Raw genomic sequence first — 27,683 nt, forward strand, 5'->3', positions numbered from 1 at the left:
GCCTAGACGCTAATGGTTGTAGCTCTCTCTGCCCTTCCCTCTCAGGTCAGTATTGGGAATGTGAGGCTGCTCTCCCTGTGCAAAGGCAGCCTGGGCTACCTCAGGGCTATCCCTGGGCATGTATGGCAAGCCCCTGTGCAGCCTCCATGGTGTGCGCTACGCGTTTAAACTAGTTCAACCTTCCACCTGGGCTGCCGAGATCGCACTTTAGCAGCCCCCGTGCCCCCAGCACCTGTGACCCCAAGGTGCTATCGCGTTGCAGCAGGGTGAGTTTGCCATCTGTGCTGCCTGGGGCTGTGCTAGCTCAGCTGTTTCACCTTGGGAGACGGCAGTGTCCAGTACTCCAAAGACTAATCATATGTTCATGTTTACAACTGTAGAAATGTTAAGACCTTTTGTCCAGGGTCACAGCTAAACGGTAGCAGAGCAGGACCCGAGCTCTCCAGACCCAGAGATTGCGAGGCTTCGTCCAGTATGCTATTTGTCAGCATAAGATGTGTGACAGACATGTGACACATGCTGGTGTCATGGAAGAAACCAGGACAGGAGCGGAGGGAAAGAGTGGAAAGCTTGCTCCTGGTGAGAGATAGCCGAGGAAGGGTTAACCAGGAATAGCTGGTGAGAGCTGAGGAAGGGTTAACCAGGAATAGCTGGTGAGAGCTGAGGAAGGGTTAACCAGGAATAGCGGGTGAGAGCTGAGGAAGGGTTAACCAGGAATAGCTGGTGAGAGATAGCCGAGGAAGGGTTAACCAGGAATAGCGGGTGAGAGCTGAGGAAGGGTTAACCAGGAATAGCGGGTGCGTTACAGGCTCTCCTTAGGCCCCACTTGGAAAGAACCCCCTGCCTCTGGAGAGGATGGAGCCTCTTAGGGGGTGTATGAAGACCTGGCTGTGGTTATTGCTGGCGAGAAGCCCCTTGTCCTTAGGGAGCCGTGGTCAGAGAGTCTCTTTCAGAGGTGATGCTCCCCCACTGCAGTCTGTGGTGGTCCAGCTCACTAGGGCTATTGGCCTGGGAGGTGGAGGCTCAGGACAGTGGTTCTCAAAGAGCTTCAGACACCGGTTGTCGGTCTAACAGCCCTGTGGGTGAGCTCAGGGAACAGGACCCCGGTCTCTGGCCGTGTCTGTCTAACAGCCCTGTGGGTGAGCTCAGGGAATGGCCCCGGTCTCCCGTGGTCTTCCAGGTGAGTGCTGTGGATCTGGAATTTGAGAAGCCACAGAAGGGTGTGCTTTAGAGCTTTAATCCCATTCTCAAGAGTTCACCGACGTGGGTGTGGCTCATGCTTGTGGTCCCAGCAGTTGGAAAGTAGAAGGTCAGGAATTCAGGCTATCCTGGGCTGCGTCAGATCTGTTCTCAAAACAAAACAATATCCAAACAAAACCAAACGCCCACACCTTCCTAGGCCCACCAATTGGGGAGACAGAACCGACTCCTGAAGACTATCTGCCCACACCCACTCCCAACCACAGAAATGAATTCATGTTTAAAACCACCCAGCTTTCCTTCATCCCCTTCCTTGACCTCACTCCCTCAACCTTCGCCCCCCTCCCCTCCCTGCCTAACTAAGAATGTTGAAGGCTTGCCCTCTGTGGTGGCATTGAGTGTATCTCTGCTTCTTGGTCCAATTGAGTCACTACCTGCTGCAACCAACTCACAAATACTCATTAAATAAACATTTGGCTGAGTCACACACACACACACACACACATGCACACGGTGTTTAAAGTTTTATATAATGAACCAGATGTCCGTATTCTCTTTCCCTGTCCCACGCAGACCTGGTAACATGTATGACAAGGGCTTGATGTGTACACATGCTAACATGTTAAGATGAGGAGGACTTGATGCGTGCACACGCCAGCAGGTGAAGCTTTCAGGTGACAAGATTCTCTTTCACAGTGACAACACATGGGTATTCTCTCTGCTGTTTATTAGACAACAAAGCCACCAATCCTGGTGAAGACGTCTTTCGCTGATTTAGGGACCCCCATATGCCACAGCCCCACTTCCGAGCACACCAAGACCACGGTGCTGTGAGCATATACCTCTGAAGACCCCTGCCCACCCCGAGTCTTTCCCAGCTCTCAGTTTCAGATCTTGGATCCATGGAGTCTGTTGTGACCCCCCCCCCCCCAAATCTGACCCTGCCTCTCCTGCTGTTTGTTATTCTGTGGAACTGGGGACTCCCAATTCCACATGTTGAAAGTCTAGCCCCTAGTATCGTAGACTGTGATTGTCCTTAGAGCCAAGGTCTCTAACTAGGTAATGAGAGAATTATCAGCATGGGATAAACGTTAGCTCAGAAAGAGTAGTGTCCAGATTTCCTCCTGGCGTGCGACACCGTGTCCAAGGTCTCTGGATGCCGAGATGCAGGGAGTGAATCTCGTCGAGACACAGGGAGGAACAGCATCTGGCAGGAAGCAGAGGCTCTTCCAGTGTCTGCAGCTGGGAGGGAGAGTAACTTTTGTCTTTGTTTGCAGTCTGGGCAGATGAATGGGACCCGTATGCCTGCTAGAAGCAAGGGCTAAATGCATTGTCCCCTGCTGTTAGTCAGCTCTGTTCTTCCATCCTGCCCTCTGTTAGACTGAGCTTGTCTGGGATCGCCCTCACCTGTGGCTCCTTACCCAACTCCTTCCCACTTTCCCTTCAGAGTTCAGGAGAGCTCACTTTAATTCCAAAATGTCTTGGGGTGTGGAACCAATTCCCATAAACCCTTGAGAATGGAGGCAGGAAGGAGAGCATGTTCTGTCCCTGGACGAGCAGTCCAGTGTTCTGAGTAAATTATAGCTCGTGAAGGCTGCGCACTGATACTGTTGGTGCTCCCCAGCACCGGGAGCGGTGTCTCTGGCAGAAGGCTTTCCAGAGTCAGCATTTGTGTTTGCAAGGGCTCACACTCTGAACTTTCTCTTTCACATTCAAATGTCCCGGGCTGTTTTACTTGGGGGTGGAGTGGGGGCGTGAACTTCAGACAAGTCCTTGGGGTATCTATATTAGCAGTGGTGAGAGGTGGCTCCATTGTTTTCTTTGGCAGACTCCAAGCCCCCTCTCTTCACCTTTAAATCTAACCCAGTACTTGTTTTTCCTTAAAGTTTTCTAAAGGGAAGATTAGCCCCAAGGATTAAGCCAAAACAGGATCTCTCTTCTTCCCTCTGAGGTGGATTTTGAAGGGGAATTCCACGAAGCTACCACATCCTTGGGGCTTCTGAGGGCTTCTCCTTGGGAGGAGGAGGAGGCACATTTGCTGAAAGTCCCTTCCAGGAAGGATAAGGTGCAGCCGGAAGGGATCCCACAGAGCAGCTAGCTTAAGGACATTAGAGAGGGAATTAATAGCCTATGATTTCTGGGAACTAATTTTTTTTTTTTTTTAGGGCAAACAAAAAGAGTAAGTGGTAACTGCTACTGAACATTAACGGGCCATGGGAAAGGCTGCCAGTAGGATTGTTTGATGGTCCCAATGAACTCTGACGACCCTGAAGCCATCTGATTCCCTATGGAAAGCTGCCAGGTGTGGCTTTTACAGTCTCACAGAAAAACAAACGGTTGTCTGCTGCTCTTTCCTGTCTCCCGACTCTAGTATTTATTTAGATGATTTCTTTTCTTTTTTCTTTTCTTTGTTTTTGAGACAGGTTTCTCTGTGCAGCCCTGGCTGTCCTAGAACTCTCTCTGTAGACCAGGCTGGCCTTGAACTCACAGAGATCCACCTGCCTCTGCCTCCCGAGTGCTGGGATTAAAGACGCCTGCTACCTCCTCCTGGCTAGTTAGATCCATTTCTTGGTAAGCATTTCAAGGAAAGAGGAGCTAAACTTGAACAGGAACTTTTAAGGATCCCGGTAGCAAGGGCGGTGACTGCGGTGACCTTCCTGGGCAGTAACACAGAGACTTAGGCCAGAAACAGCCTGGCCCTGGGTCCTGCAGCTTCCCAGTTTCTGGCAATGGCAGCTGGCAAATGTGAGCCGACTTCCTCTCTGGGCATTACTTCCCTAGGCCTCCTTGGCCACAAGCTTCTCCTGTCTCTTCTCACATAGTTTTCTTCCCTCAGGGCCAGCAGATTGGCTCCATTTACCAGTGCTCACAAAATCCCATGCCCAGTGTGGGTGCCTGGGCTTGACTATTGGGGTCATCATTCCTCTGCAGTTGGAGGCTTGGTACCCTTCTTCTACTCTACTGTAACATGCATTTCGTTGGCCACCAGCTTACAAATGATGGCATGGAGACTTTATTAATCCTGGAAGTTCTGTCTGTAGCTTAAGCTTGTTCCTAACTAGCTCTTACAACTTAAATTAATCCATTTATATTAATCTATGTTCTATCATGTGACATCACCTCTCTTCCACCTTGCAACCTCCTGTTTCCTCTCTGCCCCCTGGTGTCTCCTTGCTCCTCATTCCTCCTCCTCTTCCTTTCTCTCGCCAGAAGTCCTGCCTATACTCCTGCCTAGCTATTGACCATTCAGCTCTCTATTAAGCCAATCAGAGCAATATATCTTCATGCAGTGTGCAAACACCCCACAACACTAGTCTTGGCCAGAGTGGCCTTTGTGACCTGGACAGGTTCCTGACCTTGTAGGCAGCCTTCCTAAGACAAGGGAAAGTGCTGTCCAGAAGCTGGTTAGCAGTTTGCCACGGGCATCCGGCAGCTGAGCAGTCATATTCTGTCCCAGGCTGAGGATGCTGGGGCGCAGAGGGCTTAGGTTGCCAAAAGCTGTAGCATGAATAAGAGGAAGGGGCGGGGCTGTCTAGTTTACATCATCAAAGGCAAGAGTGGGCTTTGTGCATAGTCTGCACCACCAGGGAGAGGCTTCCTGGGGTGTGTGGTGGTTCACTCCCTGCAAATGAGCTTTCCTGCCCTAAGTCCCCCCAAAGTGCAGCTCCTGTAGCGGTCACACCACACTGACTGGGCTTAACAGTCTGCTCTTTAAGTTCAGACCAAACTCAGTTTCTCAAGTGTTGTCAGTTCCCTCTGTTTGATGGAAGGGAAAATGGTCTGTGCTTTGTGTACCCAAGACTCCCATTGGTTGGTGGACTACCCATGCGGCATTCATGTGTGTGTGTGTGTGGGGGGGGGGTACTAGTGATTAAACCTATGGTTTTGGCATGCTTGTATGTGTGCGTGCATGTGCATGCATGTGTGTGTGTGTATGTCTCCTCATGTGTGTGGTACTAGGGATTAAACCTGTGACTTTAGCATGCTTGTATGTACGTGTGCGTATGAGTGCATGTGTGTGCATGTATGCGCACGTGTGTGGTATGTATGGCTTTGGCATGCTTGTATGTGTGAGTGTGTATGCATATGAGTGCATGTGTGTACATCTGTGTGGTACTAGTGGTACTAGGGATTAAATTTATGGCGTTGGCATGCTTGTATGTGTGCACGCGTGTGTGGTACTAGAGGTTAAACCTGTGGCTTTAGCATGCTAGCCGAGTGCCCCACCACTGAGCCACCCCCCAAGCACTTACTCATCCTTTTATTTTAAAGGAAGTACTTCCTGGGACAGCTTCTCTCCCAGGCTCCGTCCCCATGAAGGAGGAAGATACCCAGATTTACTGTGAAATCAGCCTAATGCAGGAATCTCTAGTTATCTGAGACTAGAGCTCATCTCTGCTCCTCCCTCCCATCCCCCTCCTCCTCACAAGGTCTTCCTGGCTGGCCTTGAGCTGAGACGGAACTGCTCTCGCTTTGAATTGATCTTTCTGCCTTCACCTCCAAATGCTGGGGTTGGAGGTGTGCACCACCGTGGCCAGCTTTAACTCTTTCTAAAACCCTTCTTTTCATACACCCAGTGGTCTGGGTATATCTGGGTGTTCCTTGTCTTTTGAGGTTTACATACTTACCTGTGGACAGGATCGTGTAAATATTTGATAAGCTTTACCCAGATTAACACTTAGTGGCAGCTCACTGCTCTTTACATTTGAACTATATAATTCATTTCATCCTCTGAAATGAACTATAATAACCTTCGCTGTCTGTGGAGGACAGTGTCTGCCAAGCTGCAAAGGGGAGTTTGTGGTCCTTGAGGTCACCCATCGCTTGTCCTTGGAGCGGGTCAAACTTTTGAACTCTAGCACCTGACCAGTTATACTGGACACCTGAATCAGTCCTGGGGGTCACTAGAACATGGGGGTGGGTTGACAGGTACCTAGGACACCTCTCCTGGTCTAGTTGATGGAGGCCACACCTGTCTCCTGGAGACCCTTCTAACCAGAGCACAGCCACTGGCTAGAAACAAGCAGCCGGCTCTAGAGACCCGAGGCAGTTTGACCACGGCAGACAGAACGCCAGAGTCAGGGGAATCAGTTCTCTAAGTGTCCAAGCCTCAGAGATGACCAGAGAGGTTGGGGAGGGCTCTGGGATCACAGGAGTCTCCATGTTCTTGGCTAGCGGAATCACCTGGCTGTCCTTTGGGGTCACCTGTCTGTTGTCACCTGACTGTATCCTTTTGGGTTTTGTCTGTGTACCACATGTGACATGTGCATTGCCTGCAGAGGCCAGAAGGTCTCAGATCCCTTGGAATGGGAGTAATGGCCCTGTGTGATCTGCCAGGGGGTGCTGGGAATCGATCTTGAGCCTTCTAGACAAGCAGCCAGTACTCTTCACAGCTGAGTTGTCTCTCTACCTTCCCTGAAGTAGTATCTTTAACTTGTGATTGAATATTCATCCTGCAGTATGTATGGAAGAGGAGGGTCGCCGTGTTTGATGTTTTCCTGCGGGACCCAGTTCCCCCTGCATCTCTCAGCTCCTCACGCTCTTCCCTGGGACAGGTTAATATCTCTGCCCAGCACTGTAGCGCGTGGCTTGGTAAAGGTCCTGAGAGCTCATGGACCTCGGGGCTTCTGCCCTCTGTGCTATCTAAGCTAGTTGGCTCCCGTCTTGGGACTCCCTGTTGGTTTACTGCAGGACTGTATTTTGGATTTTTCGAGACAAGGTTTCTCCGTAGCTAGTTCTATCCTAGAACTAGCTCTTGTAGACCAGGCTGGCCTCGAACTCACAGAGATCTGCCTGCCTCTGCCTCCCGAGTGCTGGGATTAAAGGCGTGCGCCACCATCGCCCGGCTACTGCAGGACTGTTAACTGTGTTTCAGGACCTGTCTTGTGAGCGGGGCTGTCTCAGTATCCCGGAATGTGAGTCGCACAGACTGCATCAGTGGTCTGACAGGATCGTCCTCAACTGCAGCCACTAAGAGCCCCTCCTGTGCATTTGCTGCCTTCCCTTTGAAAAGCTGGGCCTTGCCCACCTCCAGCCTCTTTCTCTCCCCTCTCTCCCCTTCTCTTTCTCTCTCCTCTCCCTTTCTCTTCTGCCCCTCTTTGCTCCAGGGACTGGTCTCTGCCCCCCTCTCTGCCCCCTTCTGAGTCCCGCTTCCTCTCCTCTTCCAACAAACCTCCCATGTGAGCCTTGCTGCGTGGTGTGGCTTCTCTTCACAGCATTTTAAAAGTTACAACAGTCTAGAACCTTTGGAAAGGGCCTTTTGCACAGTGAATGCTGAGGTCATCACTGTGGATGACATTGTTGTGATTCCAGCTTTGTATGGGCCCTGGCTTCAGATTCCTGGTGAAGACAGAGTTACTTGTTTGTTAGTAAAGATGTTATCGTGTGCTGTGCCATGGGACAGCTGAGGGCCCTCCCAGAGGGGTCAGGAAGGAGACTTTGAGGGACTCAGAGGAGGGGGTACTATGGATTACAGAGCTGAGAGTTAGGAGGGGCCCTTTCCACGGTTCTTCTCCAGAGGGTTTTTGTCCTCCTCTTTTCTATCCAGTGAGACACAGGTGCCCCTGTGCTGTGGGAGCACATTCTGCTCCTTCAGCCAATAGCCTTGAAGATACCAGCCCACTCCCGTGGACCAGAAAACCTGGCTAGCGTTCCCTCTGGATTAGCATGGAGTTGGCATTAAATCTGGGGGTTGGTGCTTATATGGTGGGGACAAAGCGAGCTGGCCTGGATGCGACAGGCTACCCGTGAGTCCAGGTTCTTCTCCACCACGTGACCCCAGTGATTCCCAGACCCTGTTTGTGTCTGTTTCAGTTGCTGTAGTTTTCCGCCTCCGTGAGCTGTTGTGGTTCCACGGAATGGTTTTCATTGAAATCAGAGATGGGATTGCCATTGTTGTTAGTTTAATGAAAGCCATTTCACAAAATGCCCTGAAATTCATTGCGGAGTTTTCTTTTTCCTTTATTTCCTACCTTACAGGCCCTTTAGTAGACTGCCCAGGGGGACTTGTCAAAGGAGGTTTTGTTCTCTGAATCTGCAGCTATTCCGGCTGAGGCTTGGTATGTTTGCCACAGCCGCAAAGCTTCAGAGCATGAACTGGCTCAGCTGGAATCCTCCTTTCTGCCCTCCGCACCTAGGAAAGCTGGCAGTTTGCAGCCCTTCCCCTTTAAGAGCGAATAATAGGGTTAGGAGGGCTGTAAATGACTGTTGCTGTTTTGAACTGCTCCTGTCACAGGGGTCTCAATATCGTGCTAAGGGTTCACTCCAGGTCTGGAGTCAGGGCCGCAGCTCTGCACACGCCTAGGCTGGAGAGGTAGTGTGCGTGATTGCCACGAATTTGCGTGCCAAATTGGTTTCACGTTCTAAGCTAACATGGCGGCTGTGGAGTGTCGGGTCAATGCCGTCAGTTTTGTTGCTGAACGGGAGAGGGAGAGGGTTGCTGAATTCTGCCCGGGGAGCTTAAGCAAGCTCAGCTATCACCGCACAGGTAGTTATCAGAATTCAAACTCAGATCTTCGCTTACTGATTTAGCCATTTGTCTCGTCTCCTCAGAGTGCAGGGTGATGACATTGCGAAAATTCGGGCTCAACTACATTAACAGCAATGCTTCTTACTTAGAGAAACCACAGCATACAGAACCAAGTACGTGTCTTCTCTAGGCTTTATGCCGTTCTCCAAGAAATAATTCTGAGTTATATGGTGGCTTAGGCTAGGGGCCAAATATTCTGAGTCAAAAATGTTCTTGCAGGCCCTTAAACATTAGAAGGGAAGTCTGGAGGGACGGGGGTGGGGGCTGCTTCTCTTGCATGTGCAAGGCTCTGGGCTTCATTTCCTAGCTCTGCATGCAGACCTAGTCGTCCTGTGCTCTCTTACATGGCTGACCCTCCAGTCAGGTCTCTTACTTCCCTGCTGCTGTGGTGGGGCCCTATGGAGTTTATTTGGAGTTCATGACCACCATGGTGGGGAGCATGGGGACAGGCCAGCAGGCAGACAGGCGTGGCACTGTCTATGTCACTGAGAGCTCTTACCTTGACCCCATGAGGATCAAGCACGAGGCAGAGAGAACTACCTGGACTGGCCAGGGCTTTTGAAACCTCCGAGCCCACTCTTAGTGACACACTTTCTCCAAGTCTACAGCTCCTAAGCCTTCTCATGAGTTCCTTGAGCTGGACACCACGCAGGCGACTCTATGAGCCTATGGGGGCCGTTCTCATCCAGAACACTATGATCCCATAAGAGGAGATGGAGGAGAGGTCCAGCAGACACTGACTGCACTCTCGTGGGTTTAGAGGCACTAGTCATTACCTAATGCTGTACCACCTGGCCGTCACCAGAAAGGGAGGAGCCATGGGAGTGTCTACACAGTGCTGCTGGTTCAGTATTGGGGCGTGACAGAAGGCAAGGTGAGCAGTTTAGGATCTAGTTGAATTATTCTATAAACAATTGGGAGAGCCCCCTATTTGTCTAGTAGCTGGCCCTGGGGTAATCCACGTAGAGGGAGACCACTTCCTGGGGTGCCCTGTGGCTGTGGTCTGGTTCTGCATCTTTGGGAGTTGTGCACATCAAAGGCATGTTCCCATCAGACCCTCACTATCTCTAGGAGTTGGCTAGCTCCATTGTGGCCAGCCTCTTCCCAGCTCAAAGGTAAAAGATATGTATTTTTTTTAATATTTATTTATTCATTATGTATACAGTATTCTGTCTGTGTTATGCCTACAGGCCAGAGGAGGGCACCAGACCCCATTACAGATGGTTGTGAGCCACCATGTGGTTGCTGGGAATTGAACTCAGGACCTTTGGAAGAGCAGGCAATGCTCTTAACCTCTGAGCCATCTCTCCAGCCCCAAGATAAAAGATATTAAGACATCATGGCGCACAGAAAACAGGGAAGTTAAATGGAATAAAGTCTCTGCACAGAGTCCCCCTGCTGCATACTGGTTGAGAGGCATACTGATGTCCAGGCAGAGGAGAAAGTTGTTTGGGCAAAAATATGGAGCTGGAGCTGGTCTCGGGATTCACCTGAAACCGGGAGGAAGTGGAGGGAGAGCCCGCGGTGCTCAGTCGGTCCTCAGCACTGACTCCCATGCAGTGGAAGCAAATGCACCAGATGGCTGCCGCAGGGTCTTTGTGCCTCTCATCTCTGTAGGGCTTTGATGGCACAACCCGAGTCTGGCAGGTGAGCCTGAAGTCATACCTGGATGGAAGCGAGAGCCAGGGATGCCATTTGGAGACGGTGCTAGTTTTGGCTTTAAGTAGCAAGAGTTTAGGTTGACGAGTATGGTAGTTTGAATGTATTTGGCCCCCATAAGCTCATAGGGAGTGGCACCATTGGGAGGCGTGGCTTTGTTGGAGTGGGTGTGGCCTTGTTGGAGGAAGTGTGTCACTGTGGGGCAGGCTTTGAGGTTTTCTATGCTCAGGATATTGCCCTGTGTCTCAGTTGACTTCCTATTGTCTTCAAGATGTAGGACTCTCAGCTACAGCGACAGCACAATGCCTGTCTGCATGCCACTCCCGTGATGCTCCTCATCATGACGATAAGGGACTGAACCCCTGAAACTGTCAGCCTGCCACCCCAATTAAATGTTTTCCTTAAAAGAATTGTCATAGTCCTGGGTCCCTTCACAGCAGTGAAAACCCTGAGATAGCTAGGCACATGCCTCCTGTATGCTGGAAGATTTGGAAAAAACAAAAACTGTCAAATGTGATTAGTCTCCTCAGGGATCTTGGTCCCCCGGAGAAAGACTGGATTAGATTTCATGTTGACTTGAAACTTGTCATTGAAACAGAGTGTGCTTGAAAATTCCCTCCCACCCCAGCCCTGTGAAAGTTGTTCTTAAAATGGCTGAGCAGAATAGGTAACATTACCTGGGAATGTTGTAAGTATATTTTACCCTTAACCCATTGATTATTATAAGTGCATTGTACCCAAAGCAGTTAATTGTTCAGCCAGTAGCCTGGAATGTTTTCCCCGAAGACTTATCTCAGATACTTGAGACATGCTCACATAGATTTGCTAATTTAGATTTTTACTGACTGCAGCTGATTTCTCTGGAAGTTGGTAGCTAGAGGCATTCAAGCAGCGTTCTTGGGTTGGAGAATCTTCCTGGATTGAGGTCAACCTGATTTAAGATGCCGGTGACTTGGAGGACATGGAAACCCTGCTCCCTTCCGACAGTGTGTGATGTCATGTCACACAGTGTACTCTGCTTCTGTTAGGACCAATGCCCGTTACATAAATAGGAACATCCAGTCTAAAACAGAGCTTCTCCAGGTACCCGCGAGAGCTATTCGAATTTCTTCTTTTTTGCTTACTGATCACTTTGGACAAACGGTCATATTAATAAACACTGACTGACTATTCATATGCCAAGGGCTAAAGTGATTCAAATATTTGTTGAGGATTTGTAGACTAATAATCTCTTGTTATAACGGAGCTGTGACCTGCAAGGATAAACAACCTCTGTGTAGCTTTCTGCTTTAAAACCGCCCGACTGGTGTGTTTATGTGTGGGATGGGGGATGCCGCGTAGGAGCCGAAGGCCAGTGTGCATGTGTACCTTCCTGTCCTCTGCTTCCTGCGCGAGTATGGACAGTGCTACGGCTGCGGTGGCCTTTGGTGATCTGTTTACAGTCCCGTGTCTGACTCAAGGGGGCAGATACTGTTTTAGATAGAGCGCAGCCAATTCCTATCAGATTGCACATTAGCGTGATCCGTACGCAGCTGTCTCTGCGTTCATCCGCTTGCTGCTCTGGAAGACTAGCGTTAGGCCCAGACCCAAGTTAAACTCAGCATGGACCCAGAGAAAAAGAGAGGCAACTGGTCCTTTCCGGTTGAGTTCCCCTCCCTGTGCTTTTCTGTTTATTCTATGATGGGACAGTCTCAGAGAGACTTGGGTGGTGGCTATCCCTCCAACCTCCCTGCTTAAAATGTGGTTCACAGACCAACTGAATGGCTGTGGTCTGGGTTTTGTGAGAAATATGGAGTCTTCAGCTCCATCAACAGTGCACTGACCCAGAATCGGTCATGAGATCTCCAGGGACCCTTCATTTTGTCTACCCGGTTAAAGCTAGTTGCCGCCTCATTCTGAGGACAGAAGAGGGAAGGGCAGACGTGGACTCACGGTGTATATGTCTAACTGTTGCTTGGCGTGACATCTCACCTGTCCTCAAGGGCACTCTGCAAAGGTCAGAGCATGAGGCAGGAATACGGGGCTGGGAGAACCAGCTGAAAGAGTGCACAGCTGAGTGCCGTTGAGGCTGTGTTTTCCTTACACTTCTTTCTGCTTGCCTTTTTTTTTTTTTGTCTACCTAAGAGCACAATAGTAGCTAAAAGATGGAGGAAGAATAGCCCTCTGGATGAGGGACATACAGTAAGTAGATTTCTCTCTGCAGATGAAACCTGTACTAATCATTGGGTTCCTGCCCTCATTGCAAGCCAAGACTTATTGCATACCGAATGTGGAGACCGCACAAACATGGGTTTCCTCCCAGTCTTCCTTCCTCCTTCCACCTTCCCTTCTCTTTCGGTGTTAGAAGATAAAATGTCCATACACAGGTAGGGTGGTCAGTCTAACAAAGTTCGCAGTGGCCTCCTCTGAGTGTGGTCGCATCAGCTCCCAGCCCGTTTTGTCTGCATATCATCCTATTCTTTTCTTCTCTTGGAGACGTGTGTGGACTTTGTTGCAAGTGTGGGTAGTGGAAGGTGGTGTCCACTGCTTTTAGTTTGCAAAGGAAGGCTCCAGAGCCTTGGCTTGTCAAGGCTCTGTACATTTGTCATGCAATGCCTGCAAGAATTCTAGAGAACACTTCATTGGGGCTGTACATGCACTGTTCAATGGACCACGATCACCACACTGTCGGTCTCCTGTCTTTGTGTGTCTGTGTATGTTTGCATGTGCACATGTGTGTGTGAGTGTAAACGGATACTCTGCTTTTATTTCCCGGCCACCCAGACCCGAATAATCACACAGAAGCTATATTAATTACAATATTGCTTGGCCAATGGCTCAGGCATATTCCTAGCTAGCACTTACATCTTAAAATAACCCATTTCTGTTAATCTGTATATCGCCGTGAGGCTGTGGCTTACCAATAATGTCCTGTCATCTTTTTCCTTGGGCAGCTATATGGTGTCTCCTTGACTTCACCTTCTCTCTCTCTTTCTTTCTTTCTCTCTCTCTCTCTCTCTCTCTCTCTCTCTCTCTCTCTCTGTATGCATGCGTGCGTGAGTGTACTCATTCACATGTGGGTGTGTAAATTAAACACAGGCGTTCATGCTTGTGCAACAGTTTACAGACTGGTCCCCCAGACCCCATCTCACATTTTTAACCCTTCATGTGGTAGAAAACAAACAGAACTTCCAGAATTGCTGCCAGGTGAACACTGTGATAACGACCACAGGGGTGAGGAACCAGGGTGGGTCCCTGCATCCCCCACCTTCCTCCATCGGTCCCCCCAAATCACTGACGGTCAGCATCAAACTCTTGGTGGCCCATGTCCTTGCCTGTTCATCCGAGCACTTGGAGGGTGTTGCTGTGTCGCTGCCTGCTGGTGAGGGTTGCTAGTCTGATGGTTCTCATTCAAAGCTTAGCCTTATCTTCCAAGGTTTGAGCTGCCTCTCCGCCCTGTGCTTTGCTGCTTTTCAAAGTGCGGTTCTACTGAGGCGATGGAGACAGCAGGCCAGTTTATTCTGTGGAGTAGTTTTCTAAGGGCTAAACTGGTCTAAGGCGAGAGGACACGCCAGCTTTGGAGAAGGAGTAGTCTCAATTATTTTATAAAAATAAATCGAACTGTTTTGAAATATGACAGTCAGGGAGATCAGACTTCATTAACTCACACCCAAGCCAATATTTATTTATTATGTATGTATGTATGTATGTATGTATGTATGTATGTATTTATGAGGCAGAACCTCTGTACCTGGTTCTAGCTGTCCTGGGTCTCACCATGTAGCCCTGGCTGGCCTTCAGTTCACAGAGATCCACCCGGCTCTATTTCCTGAGTGCTGAGATTAAAGGTATGCACCACCCTGCCCCATTGCTTAGCCAATATTGGAGTAAAAAAAGTTTTAAATAGGGAAAAATTAACTTAAACTTGATAATAAATTTAATTTAAAAGTATGTAAAAATTTGACTGGGTCAGCACTCTGCCAAATTTATGCTAATTTGACTGTTTCCTTGCGTGAGTTATTTGAGCATATGGACTGTGTGTTCTCTACCAGTTCCTGCTGTCTGGATGGTCTAGACCTGCGAATCCAGCCTTCTTTATCCATGCTGGCCCACAGGTGCTCGCCTTGCTCCATCATGCCCTTGATGGCCCTTCTTCAACCTTCTGTGCTGTGGCCGTCACTTCCTTCGCTGCTCAGCTCTCAGCCACTTCTGCCTCAGCGTCCAGTGGTGGCCCTGGCTGGCATGGGGCGGGGGGGCGGGGGGGGGAGGAACATCAGAAGCTGAGGTCTGTGCATCTTCATTCAGTCCCTGGCTTTGTTTAGGCAATGTCTTTGTGAACTGTATCTGGGACACCTACCACAGCTAGGAGATGAGGTTACCTTTCACTTGCTTTTTCATGTGTCCTCAGACTGGCCCGGGAGCCCTGAGGCTTGGGTCCACAGTTACAAGACCTTTAAAGGCAGTTTTCCATGGGGCTCAGAGTCTCTGCTGTGTTTCTTAAAGGTTATCTTTAGCTCAGATTCTACTTATTTATTTATTTATTTATTATTTATTTATTTATTTGTGTGTGTGTGTGTGTTATGTGTGTATTATGTGTGCGTGCACTTTGAGGACAACTTGGAGGAGTTGTCCCCTTCCACGTGAGTCCCAGGGATTAAACTCAGGTTGTCAGGCTTGGCCGCAGGTGCCTTTGCTTGCTGAGCCATCTTGCTGACCCAGGCTGGACGTCAATGATTAACCAACCACCTCAGTGTGACTTTCTCTTGTATGAGAAGCCCCACAACAGGAGGGGTCTGGGTTTGTAGCTAATGAGCTTCATAGATGTTTTCCTGCAGCTTGAAATTTGAGGGCTCCATCTGAGTGATTGAGAGTGTGGCCACAAAGTAGAAGAAGGAAGATTTCAAAACAGGCCTTTTCAGCTGGGCAGTGGCCTTTAATCCCAGCCCTCGGGAGGCAGAGGCTCGTGGGTCTCTGTGAGTTCGAGGCCAGCCTGGTCTACAAAGCATTCCAAGACAGCCGGAGCTGTTAAACAGAAACCCCGTCTCAAAAAACAAAAGCAAACAAACGAACAACCCCCCTACCCCTCAAAAAACAAAAACAAAACAATAACCACAAAAATGCACAACACAAAACAAACTCAAACCCCAAATCTGCCTTTTCCCCACTGTGCTGGGGGCAGAAGTGCTCACGGACAGGCTGGGCTGGTGGGTACCAACACTCACATTGAGACCTGCGGTTTCATACTTAACTGCCATGCGTACAGAGAAGCCATGAGGGGCAGAGGTCGTCGGAACAGGGGAGACTGAAGGAGAGTTGATGTATTGGCTAGCAGAAGCCGAGACTCAGAAGATGCCAGTTCCCAGAGTCAGAACATCACATGGTTGTGTGCTTCAAGCCTGTCTTCCCCTCAGAACTCCACTGTAAGATTGGGGCCCCAAAGCCACCAAGTGTCTGATTCACTGACTATAAACTCAAGACCTCCTGTGACCCGTTTGGGTTCAATAAGAGTCTCCCTGGACTCAGGGACGGGCTATACACACCACTATGGTTTTTCTAAGTTGGAATCAGTCAATGGGAGAATCCCAGAGGGCAGGGTCTGGGAAGATCCCAGATACAAAGTTTTCTGGTCCTATCCCGTGGGGTTGGGACACGCCACTTTCTGGACATGATAATTACTGGCACATTGGCGTATAATGATACCCTGGATGCTGCCAACCGAGAAAGCTCATAAAAGCTTCACTGTCTTGGGGTTTCATTCTGCGGGCATGGTTGATATGTGTGTGGGTCACGAGATCCATCTCAGCCCCACAGGCTGGGCTGACAGCACTCGGCAGAGCCCACGCCTGCCCTTATGTGATTGTTCTCTTCGGGACAGCTTCCATCTTTAGCCACTGCCGTGTAAACTTTCCAGGGGACCCACTGTGAGTCACCTTGTTAGCATAAACCATGGGCTCTGTGACCTGGGAAATTCCCCAGCCTTAGAGAAACCAGGGTTAAAGGCCAGCCAAAGTCTTCGTTACATAACTTCCTTTCCATCCACTCCTACTGTTTCTCTAGCCCCTCGGATTTGACCTTTCAAACCCTCTCCACCTACTTGGAGAATGTTCTAGAGGCAGAATGGGAAAGCTAGGAGCACAGCCTGGAAAAGCCAGAGTCCCGGAGGCGAATGCTGCCTCAGAGCCCCTGGCCAAAGGGTGAATGCTGCATCTCCTGGTGAAGAAGGTACCCGGCTGGACCCTCAGTCCCCACTGTGTGGATTAGAAGCTGCAGTGCATCACACACGAGCTGTTTGGCCCTGGGCAAACCACTTCATCTTCTGTGTGCCACCTGTCTCCTTCATGGAGATGTAAATAATGGGGTTCTGGCCAGTTTCCTGAGGTTGTCATATCAAGTGACCACACACTTGATGGTTTAAAACCACAGAGATTCTACGCAGCTCTGGAGACCAGGAATCTACACTCTAGGCGTAGGCAACAGGCCTTGCTCTCTCTGGAGACCCCAGGGAGAATTTTCCTGAGCGGTCTTTGCATCTTCTGGTACCAGTGATTGCTGGCTTGTGGCCGCACCACTGCGGTCTCCGGTCTCCACATCCGTGTTGCTCTCTTTCCTATGTATGTATACACCTGAGCCCCTCCCCCACCCATGCCAACATGTTTGCTGTGCCTGGTATTTCTGTGAATGCTACCTAAGTTCCCCTTGCCTCCAGGAATGGAGGGGGTTTTCTGCAGAGCAAGGCCAGAGGTCACAGGGGTCCCGAAGGAGCTGGGACTTGAAGCAGGTGTTGTGCAGGTGGAAAGGAAGCCACCTACACTCACATTCGTTGCAGGTGGGCATGCCGAAACCGCTGCTTTGAAAGATAGTCTGGCGTTTTCTTTAAAAAAGGGAACATGTTTTACCCGAATGAGTTTAAAACCCTGCATGTCAGCATGTATAGCAGCTTTTTTCATGACTGCCAAACCTGGGAGCCACCAGGATGTTAGCTGGTGAATGGACATACAGACTGCTAGATCCAGAGTTGTATGAACAGTCAGGAATGGCTCAAGACAAAAGGCCGGGAGCTACGGAGTCTAAATGTGTGCTAGTAGTGGACAAAGCCGTTTGGAAAAGGTGGGTGATCGTTCAGGGTAGGGAGTAAAGGAGAGATGAAAAGTCTGAACAGAAAGGACGTTGAGGTTGGGGAAAATGACTTTGTCACTTGACAGCGGTGGATACACATGGGTACACCTCAGAATGTTCAGCATCCTGAAGTCAGTCACGAAGGCTGCACCATGCGGCTGTGCTGATGCTGGGTGTCCGTGGTAGCAGGGAAAACGCTCTGGAGAACTCTGAAGGTGTTGAGACTTGAGAGTGGGCAAGGCTGTGTCTGTTCTCTCTTGTTGCTCAGTTCTTGCTGTGAACCACAGAGCATTCAAAAACATCACTCTCACCAAGGTTTTAACCAAAGACAAAGGAAAGGGTAGAAGCCCAGTGGGTGGGGATAGAGGCAGGCATATCAAGGCTTGTTATTGGCACAAGTTGGCAACCAGATTGGCTGTGAGGCTGGGAACCTGCTGTGACTAGAAAAGCCGGTTGGGGCTACTGCAAAGACACATCACCTTAGCCTGGATGCCTAGCTGTTTATTTCCCATGGAGTGATGTACTTGAGCCTGCAGTAGGGGTCTTCTTAATTTAGACACATGTGAGTGACATGTTTGCATGCTTGTGACCCAACCCCCACAACCCAAGAAAGCATATTCTTCTCTGTGCATTTTGGTGCACAAATCCCAAAGAATGGCATCAAATACTCAACATTGTTGAGCAGAGTGTTCCCTTCCCTCCCTCCCTCCCTCCCTCCCTCCCTCCCTCCCTCCCTCCCTCCCTCCCTCCCTCCCTCCCTCCCTCACTATCCCTCACAGCTCTTTGAGCTTGGAAGCAAGAGCTACGTCACATCTTATGGGAGGTCAGGTTTGAACATTTGGAGGAAATAGTTTGGTTCAAACAGGCGGTGCTAGCCAGGATCTCACAGTTGGGATCCTAGTGACAGTTTAGTCTTGTCCTGCCACATTAGTGACCCAGATGAGCTGGTGAGAGTAGATTGCCACCCGCTTCTCAGATGACCCTCTCTTTGGTAATTCGAAGGTGCCTTGCTCTGTTGTCCATTCCCAGTCATGGAACTCAGGTAGCCAGACTGGGGCCATGTGATTCTTCATTTTACTTTGTGAGGTGTTCTTTTGAAGAAGGTAGGGACATTTGTCTATGTGTCCCTTCATAGTGCAGGTTCTTGGAGCTGGTTATTTTGGGGATGATAAGATGAGGAAGCCTTGGAAGCCTGAACAGCGTGAATTCCCTCTTGTGAGGAAAGGGAATAATTTGAACCGGGATCGCCCTGAAGCCCCTGGAGAGGACACATGTCTTTACGCCTTTCCCAGCCACCTCCAAGTGAGCATCTTTGGGTACCGCACGCCCCTACCATGATGCACTGCCTCATCACAAATCAACTGAGCCAGCCAACCTTGTACTAAAGCTTACAGCATGTGAGGGTTCATGGGGAGTGGGGCTATAGACGGAGTGGAGGGTTCTGGACACCAGGGACGGAAACGGAACTTGTTTATTTCAACACACACCAGGCAAGAGGCCACCTGGAAGTAGGAGAATTTAGGGCTTTGTTTGCTTTGAGACAGGGTAGCCCAGGTTGGACTTGAACAAGCTACGCCCAAGATGACCTTGAATGTCGCATCCTTTTGCCACCACCTCCCTAGGGCTGGGCTTTCTGGCATGCCCCACCACACCCCTCAACAGAGGGTTTGGGGAACAATGTCAACTTGGTAGATGTCTCATCTGTGTGTTTAGTGTGGTTTGGGCTTGGAACCGGCCTACAGAGGCGGAGTGGTGATCCACCCTGAGATAGCACAGCCTGTCCTCGCTGTCCCTCCACACAGTGGATGGTGAGATCTGCGCCGAGCGAAGACCGAACAGCAGTTGCTAGCAGAGTGGGGAGGGCTGGAGGGCATCGTGTGTGCTGGACTCTCCAAGCCAGGCTGCCGGGAACCTGGTGATGAGGGAGCCCTGGCAAACTTGGGGGGATTTTGTTGGGTTATATTGTTGCTTACTGGGTGGGCAGATGCAGTCAGAGCCAACTAACCGGCATGCCAGAGGAGAAGCTGATGTTAGCGATTAGCCTCAGCTCCCCCTTGGTAGCATTTAGTCACGGACCAACTGGAAACCAAATTCCTCATGTCACCTTCTTCCCGAGAACCTCCTGTCCATTCCAGGCCGAGAGCCACCTCCTCGGGACACCTCTCCTGTGCAGTCTCTGTCTCGGTTGCTCTGCTCCACACCACAGACTGAGAATGGGTTCTGAGGTGGAAATAAATCAGAACTAAGGACTTGCAGAGTCTTCGTTCATGTGTTGGGCCAAGCTGTGCCTTCCGGCACTTACACGCTTTGAAGGAAAGCATTGTTCTAAAACGCTGAACTGTGATAGCCTCTCAGATGTGTTCCCTGAGTGGGAAATTTAAGTTAAGGGTTTAGGGAAGGATGTGAATCCCAGGCGGTCAGTGTGGCAGTTCCGCAGGTCGATGTGCCAGGTTTGCAGGTGGCTTGGACATGTGATTTTCGAGACAGTTGGATGGCTCTGGGCAGCTGGAAACATGTGACATCTGTTAACTAAAGGAGAAGAGGCCATGTGACGGGCAGGATTTCAAAGGGAAGGCTACCATTTTGGGGGGGGGACATTTTAAAATTTGAGGTCCTTATCAGATGTACAGGAGGGCATGTGGAATAAGCAGTTGCTTGTGTGAGTCAGGTGTTTTATTTATTTATTTTTAACACCATTATGTCCATTGCAGGAAGTCACGTGTAGAAATATTAAAACTGCAATAATTGAGAGGAAAACAGTATTCTGAGAACTGAGCTCATGCTTGCAGAGGTAAAACATGATTTAAGCCTGTTAATAGAACCTAGTTTCTACCCAGGTAAGACCATGTGGGGTATGGAGAGCAAAGGGGGTCTCCTCAGACATTTCCCCAGAAACACAGGAACTGAGGGATCAGATGAGCAAAAGGCCACAGAGCTGCATTAGGATTGAAGGATGTTAGGTCAGGAGTCAGGGTTTAGGGTTATGTAAGTTTCTGTTACTGGAACACATGGCTGGAGATAACCAGCATGCAAAGAGAAAGGGGCTTAGTTCAGATCACTGCCCTTTTTCTGGAGAGGCAGCTTCTGCCTCCCTCTCTTCTCTTCTCCCTTCCCTTCCCCCTTCTCTTTTTCTCTCTCCTGTCCCTCCCTTCATAACCCCTTACTCTATGCCATTCCCAATACCCACTAAATAAACTATTCTCAAGCTCTCTCTGCATGGCGTATCTGTCTCTCACCCACCATGACCTTGAGCCCTCCACTGCCACCCCTGTGGGGTGGGACCAACCTCGGGTCACACTGTTTTGTTTATGATAACTGTTTGGTTGGAAGCGTCACCCCAGACCCTGGCATCCACATACCCAGAGTCTGGAATGTTTGGGTTAAGGCCACACCACAGCCCTTGGCATCCATATATCCAAAAAGTCTGGAATGTTCTGGTGAAAGTTTCATCCTAAGCTCCCTCCCCTGGGAGTTGCCTCAGTCCAGACTCCACTCCGAGAAAGCCCGCCAAACAATGACCCCTCCCAGAGATGCTCAAGACCACTCCTGCAGGGTATTTAAATTGTACCCTGGAGTACAAACACTAGGTTTTCCGGTCTTCCTTCCCTGTCTCCTACATTAAACCTGAACTTTTTCTAGCTTGGTTTAATTTGGTCTGATTTGGATTATTGTGTCGGCGGAGAGGCTTATTGAGGTGCAGAAACTTTCCACCAGCAGTCTCTCAAATCATTAGAATGTCTCTGTGTGTACACAGAGTGTGTGTGTCTGTGTGAGTGTGTGTGAGTGTGTATATTTGGGTATGTGTCTGTGTGTGTCTGTGTGTGTGTGTCTGTGTATGTGTCTGTGTGAGTGTGTGTGTCTCTGTGTATGAGTGTGTCTGTGTGAGCGTATGTCTGTCTGTATGAGTGTGTGTGTCTATCTGTGTGTGTGTCTCTGCGAGTGTGTGTCTCTGTGTGTGTCTGTGTTTCTGTGTGTGTGTCTGTGTGTGTCTATATATGAGTGTGTATATCTCTGTATCTGTGTGAGTGTGTGTGCCTATATGTATGAGTATGTGTCTCTATGTATGAGTATGTGTCTTTGTGTATCTGTGTGTGTATGTGTGTGTCTGTGTGTGTGTCTCTCTGTGTATGAATGTGTGTATGTCTTTGTGTATGAGTGTGTGTATCTGTGTGTCTCTGTGTATGAATGTGTCTGTCTGTCTGTGTGTCTATGTCTCTGTGTATGAGTGTGTCTGTGTGTGTATGCTTGTACATGTGTACCACAGCATGTGTGTAGAGGGCAGCTTTGTGACGTCACTGAGGAAGGTCGGGGCAGGGACTCCAGCAGGAGCGTGAGGGTGAGCCCACGAAGAAACCCTTGCTGCTTCACACATAGGCTGATGCCTCACGCACAGGCTCATGTCAGGAACGGCTGGACCCTCCTACCTTCATTTTACCTCAGGACAGTCCCCTCACAGTCCAGTCTGATCTGGGCCATCAACTGAGGCTCCCTTCTCAAGTCACTGTAGGGTGACTCGAGCTGGGAGTTAAAGCTAGCTAGGACTCCCCATGTCCCATCGTGTTTGCGTGCATTAGTTCTTAGCTTCTCTTGGCAATTTTCTTTTCCTGTGCGGGGAAGAGGGTATACTGAGGATTGATTTTAGGGACCAGTGCACTCTACTACTGGACGACACCCCCAGTCTCTTACCGGAGTTTTCTAACTGTATTGTGTGGTCTGTGTAGGAGCTTTCCTCTTCTGCCTCAGTGAGGACTCTAGATTCTTTTGTTGTTCAGTGGTTACAATGCACTACCAATCTTCCTGATTTTGATTCCCAATCCTTCCCAGATTTGTCCAGTGGGACACTTCTGTCTAGCTCTTCTGTTCTTGATCCTATCTTCATGGTTCCTTGAGCGTCTCCCTATATTGCAGTACAAGAAGGTACGGTCCACCTAGCACCTTTTCTGCCCCGGTAATCAGCCGTTTTTAAGGCACCATTGTCTCTATAAGGGAGATGCCATTAAGAAGTGTCAGAGTGCTCTCATTGATTGGGGCATCACCACCTCTAGGGTCTCCCAGTGTGTAAGCATGCATGTGTGCACACACACGTGTGTATGGTGTGAATTAGTACAGATTTGACTTCTCTCTGCCTTCGTATGTTTAAAATCTGGAGGCTGACAAATTGTCCAGAGGTGGGCGACTTCTTCAACACAAAGGTGTAGTTCTGAGGATGTCATCCTTCTAACTCTTTAACAGGTGGCTCAACCCCTTGTTTAAAACTGGTCACTCGCGGAGGTTGGAGGAAGATGACATGTTCTCAGTGCTTCCAGAAGATCGCTCCAAGCACCTCGGAGAGGAACTGCAAGGGTAAGGGGTGTGAAACAGAGAAGGGGAGGGAAGGAGAACCCGGCCTGTGCGGCTTGCAGCTTGCAGTAGGGTTGGCCTTCTCGGGTCCCTTGCTTTTTGCTGCAGGCCTTGCTGTGGCTTCATTCTCCCAATATGGTGCGCTTCCTCTCTGGCTGGCCTGACTTAGTGACCTGGGAATGAAAACCTGTGTTGGTAGGCATGAGGGGAGCCTGCTCTACAGGTTGTCCATGCCTGAGATCTGTCTCTGGGTGAGGTTTACACCAGAGTGACTGCCTGCCTTCTCTGGCTACCAAGATTGCTGTTGTCCAGCAAAGCTCGGCAGTAACTTGTTCCCTGAGATGTTCCCCCTTGAGGCCCATTTTTCTGGTGCAGCAAAGTCTGCCTCACACATCTTTCTGGGTCCCCCGGGACAATTAGCTGGTGTTTGTGCCGCATCTCAGAATAACCCCGTCATAAACACTTCTCTATCCTGCCTCCTCCCCGTTTTGCGCAATGACCGTGCACACCGTTCTTGACTCAGCTTCTGTCTTTTCTCAGGTACTGGGATAAAGAAGTCCTGAGAGCCAAGAAGGATGCACGGAAGCCTTCCTTAACCAAGGCGATCATAAAATGTTACTGGAAATCTTACCTGGTTTTGGGAATTTTTACGTTAATTGAGGTAAATGTTTGCTCTAACCTGGCCCCTGTTCCTGAGTGGGTGGACCAGGAGACACACTCACTGTTGGTCTTCGTGGATGGCAGTGGGAACCAGCAGGGAGGAGAGGCCAGATGAGCTTTGGAATGTGTTGAGCTCAGGGAAGAAGAGTGATGAAGTCCGTTAGTTGTGTGTCTTTGGAGTGTGTTGAGCTCAGGGAAGAAGAATGATGAATTCCTTAGCTGTGTGTCTTTAGAGCGGGCCGTGATGCTTAAGCGGCTGATGCTGACGGATGTCACTGTTTCTTTGAGTAATTACAGCCAAGTGCTATGGCTCAGCAGTTAGGAGCACTCACTGCTCTCGCAGAGGTCTGGGGTTCGGTTCCCAGCACCCACATAGTAGCTCAGGACCACTCCCAAGTCTAGTCCAGCGGGATCCTGTAATCCTGTACCATCTTCTCACTTCCCTGGACTCCAGCCTGCGCTCAGTGCACATACACCGCACTTAGGGACACACACATCCACACAAGTAAGCACATCTCTCACAAGGCCTAAGGTCCAGTGCCACAGGAAGCCACAGTGTCCTGTGGTGCACAGCGCATGCCGGCGTTCTGTCAGTGTGGGAGATCCAGAGGCATCTTTGATCATGCTTGAGGAGACATGTCCTGTGGTTTGGAGGAAGTGCACTTGGGCCGGAGCCCGGAATAACCAGTGCTCAACAAGTCATTGTTAACCTCCCTGTGCCAAATTCGATAAATGCTTCCCGAGAAGGGTACTGTTAACTTTCCCCTCCCAGGTAAATAAGACTTGGTGCCATGTGCCTGGGCACCTAGAGCTGTACCCGCTCTGGGCCATGGTCCAGCTTGAACTCTAGTGGCTTTCTGTGCTGTTCACTCTAGTTGGCTGGTCTTGCCTCGGAAGAGATTGCTGGTCTAAAGTTGAGTTTTGATAGCCTGGCGTACAGAGTGGAAACCGGTGGTTGTGTGCGCTGATCAGCCGAAGGTGGAAAGCTATGAGAGACCCTTCGGGGTTGTCCAGTAAGATCATCTTCTGCTGGGGGGCAGGGCCTGTGCTGGTCAGTGGCTTACTGGAGGGGGATCCTGAAAATTTGGCTGTGTGGCTTGTCCCTTTGTGTTTTTATTTATGTATGTGTGTGTTTATGCCACATGTATTGGGATGTCTGACGAGGCCAGAAGAGGTCTGACCCCCTAAAGGTAGAGGTTCAAGGCTGTTGTGAGCCTCCACCTCCTGACCTGAGTGCTGGCAGTTCAGAAATAAAAAAAGGTTTTTAAAATAATGCTGCCACCAGGAACCATGTATGAATCCTTTATCCATGATGTTAATTTTATTCCTTTAAGGACTTTTGGTGAGGTGGGAGGTATTCTTATTATCAACAACTCCCCAAGTGCTGAGTTCTCAGTATCCTGTACCCGGGGCCACCCTAAAACATAAATGACAGCTAGCTGAGTTTCTGTTTCAGGCACTCTGAGATGAGCCCAAATCTTCTAGACTGGGGCTGGTCTAAGGTCATGAACTTTGCCCCTAACTCCTCAAGTCTGTTGCTTGACCTTAGCCTAGGGAGGATGGTGTCAGGATGGCCTTGGAGCCTTGGTGGCACCTGTGTTTGTCCACAGTGTCTCCTGGGGCCGGAAAGTCCCATGCAGTACTGGACAGGGGCTGACACTGGCGGGTCAGTGTGTCCAGTGTGTCCAGGTGGACCTGAAGTCCTGCAGCAGAAGTTGGGCTGCCTCTGGGTGGCACCGCTTTCCCTGCTGTGACCACTGCTGTGATAACTAAGCAGCCGTTCCAATGCTGTGACATCTGGGGAGCTATGAGTCTTTTGTGTTCAGCTGGGAAAACATTTGGGATTTCTTCTTCTTCTTCTTCTTCTTCTTCTTCTTCTTCTTCTTCTTCTTCTTCTTCTTCTTCTTCTTCTTCTTCTTCTTCTTCTTCTTCTCCTTCTCCTTCTCCTTCTCCTTCTCCTTCTCCTCCTCCTCCTCCTCCTCCTCCTCCTCCTCCTCCTCCTCCTCCTCCTCCTCCTCCTCCTCCTCCTCCTCCTCTTCTCCTTCTCTTCCCCCTTCTCCTCCTCTTCCTTCTTTTCAGTCAGCCAAAAAAAAAAAAAAAAGAATGTAATCTAACACAAATACTTTTGTTTTTCATGGATTTCTTCTTTATTTTGAGACAGTTTTTTTTCCTCTGTGTAACAGTTCTGACTGTCCTGGAACTAGCTCTTGTAGATCACGTCACTCCAGGCCTGAGTTTTGAGGTGTGAGGTTTCTTGGCTGTGGGAGAATGAAGCTGGAGACATCATGGGAGCCTCGGCAGACTCTCCTGCTTGTACCTGTTATAGGCAAGGCATGGTAGGGGTTGGATAAGTCTTGTTCTCTTGACCTTTGGCAAGAAGGGCAATGGTAGACCGCCAGCTTCACCTGCTGACTTGACCTTTGGCCAAGACTTTTTAGAGTTTACTTTTATTTTATTTGTGTGAGTGTTTTGTGTGTGTGTGTGTATCTATTTATATGCACCACACGCATGTAGTGCCCACAGAGGCCAGAAGAAGGCATTGGATCCTGGAGATGGTATTGGGGACTGTTGTAAATGTGGGCAAGCCTTTTACTTGACTATCTGTGCTACAGGTAGAGGCTGTAGGGACTCATGGAGTCTGAGGCAACCCAAGGTCAGTTCTGTGCATTTACTCATGGCTGATCCCCGGGAGGTGCCCTGTCCCTTTGCTCTTCCCAGTTCTTTCTTCTGAGTGCCCCTCACCGTCAGCTCATCTGAGGAGGCCGAGTGGGTACCAAGGGGAAGATGGCGCAGACCAGGACGGGTGGAGTGAGCCTTGAATGAAGCCGGCGTGGTTGGTTGTTTTTGCACTGTGGGCTCTTGTGCAGTCTGCATCAGCTTACTGACGTTCACAGTGATGACCCTGAGTGAGAAACAAGGGGCTTATAAATGTTTCCGTTAAAAAGTCAGAGGACCATTTGCTGCCCTGGGAGAAGATCGTATTTGTAATGGTTGGGAACAAATATCTGGAGCTAAAACACTGTCTTCAAGTGGGGTTCTTCATGCAGCTTCCAGGGAAACTCGACTTTCATAAACAACCCCAGTCGAGTCACTTACTCTGCCGTGGCTGTCTGTAAGCCGCGGGGTTCCAGAGCCATCTGTGCACGCTAATGTCCTAGCCACCAGCCACTGTGCTTGTTCATGCCTTTTAATCTAACTTAGTTTTAAAGCGTTTCATGCAGAGGACTGAACCCCAGAGCTCTGAGCGTGCCAGGCTCTTCCCATGACCTAAAGAAAGCAGTCAGAGCTCACACCCACTGTGGGATCGTCTGGTCATCTCCAGGATGCTTCTGAGGGAGACAGGGCAAATTTCCTCAGTTGTAGGTGGGGGCACAGAAGAGGTTATAATACACGGCACACGTGGGACTCACAAGCGGCAGACCTGGCTTTTATAGCAAAATGTGTGATTTTTAGATGTTCTGTTCCCCTTCCCCGTACTCCCCTGTGCGGACTCCTTGTCGGGGGACAATAGGAGGAGGAAAATTTGTTAGTCCCCCCCTCTGGTAATTCTTCTCAGCTGCTTGACATCTAGGACCAAGCTGGGGGGGGGGGGGGCATTTTCTTTCATAGAATCTTAAGGACATTCTAGAAACACTAAACTCGACCAGAATCAGAAGCCTCTGTTTGCCCGTAAGCCACACTTGAGTAATCTGTCAACTATGTCGAGATGCGAGTCATCCAGAGTCCGCCTCACTCCACTTTGAAGCTGTCCCCACGTATCACACCATTTATCTGGGAAATGTTTCCGTTTGTACCTTTAACAGTTGGGCTTTCGGCTGCAGGATTATCGTGCCGTTGTTCACAGACACATTAACTACAGCTTTAATATCATCAGCGTGTCTTGCCAAGGCTCATTTTCCTCTCTTGTTTTTTTTTTTAAGCCTACGTTTTATCGATTAATTTGATTACTGTGTGGGTAACTAGTGCGTTTGGTCTCAATTGTTCTTCCGGCCTCACCATCTTGAATAGTCGAGATGATCAGTAGTGTATCTGGCATCTAGTCATCCATCCATCCATCCATCCATCCATCCATCCATCCATCCATCAACATATCGTTTCTTGTAATTACGTATAATGCACATGTCTGAATGTGGGTTCGTGCACATGAGTACAGAGCCAACAGACATCAGGAGAGGGCATAGGAGTTATAGATGGCTGTGAA

General features: G+C 49.6%; 1 protein-coding gene across 2 annotated transcripts in view; it reads left to right on the forward strand.

The window, feature by feature from the left end:
- The window catches only part of Abcc4 (ATP binding cassette subfamily C member 4), a 202,819-nt gene that overhangs the window by 11,539 nt on the left and 163,597 nt on the right, over nt 1-27,683 (forward strand). For both annotated transcript variants that reach the window (XM_057786383.1, XM_057786384.1), the window contains exons 2-3: nt 22,715-22,825; nt 23,363-23,483. In XM_057786383.1, coding sequence (XP_057642366.1) covers nt 22,715-22,825; nt 23,363-23,483 — 232 coding nt within the window. The remainder of the gene's footprint in view (nt 1-22,714; nt 22,826-23,362; nt 23,484-27,683) is intronic.

This window comes from Chionomys nivalis, chromosome 12 (genome assembly GCF_950005125.1).
Source record: "Chionomys nivalis chromosome 12, mChiNiv1.1, whole genome shotgun sequence".
NCBI classification, from domain to species: domain Eukaryota; kingdom Metazoa; phylum Chordata; class Mammalia; order Rodentia; family Cricetidae; genus Chionomys; species Chionomys nivalis.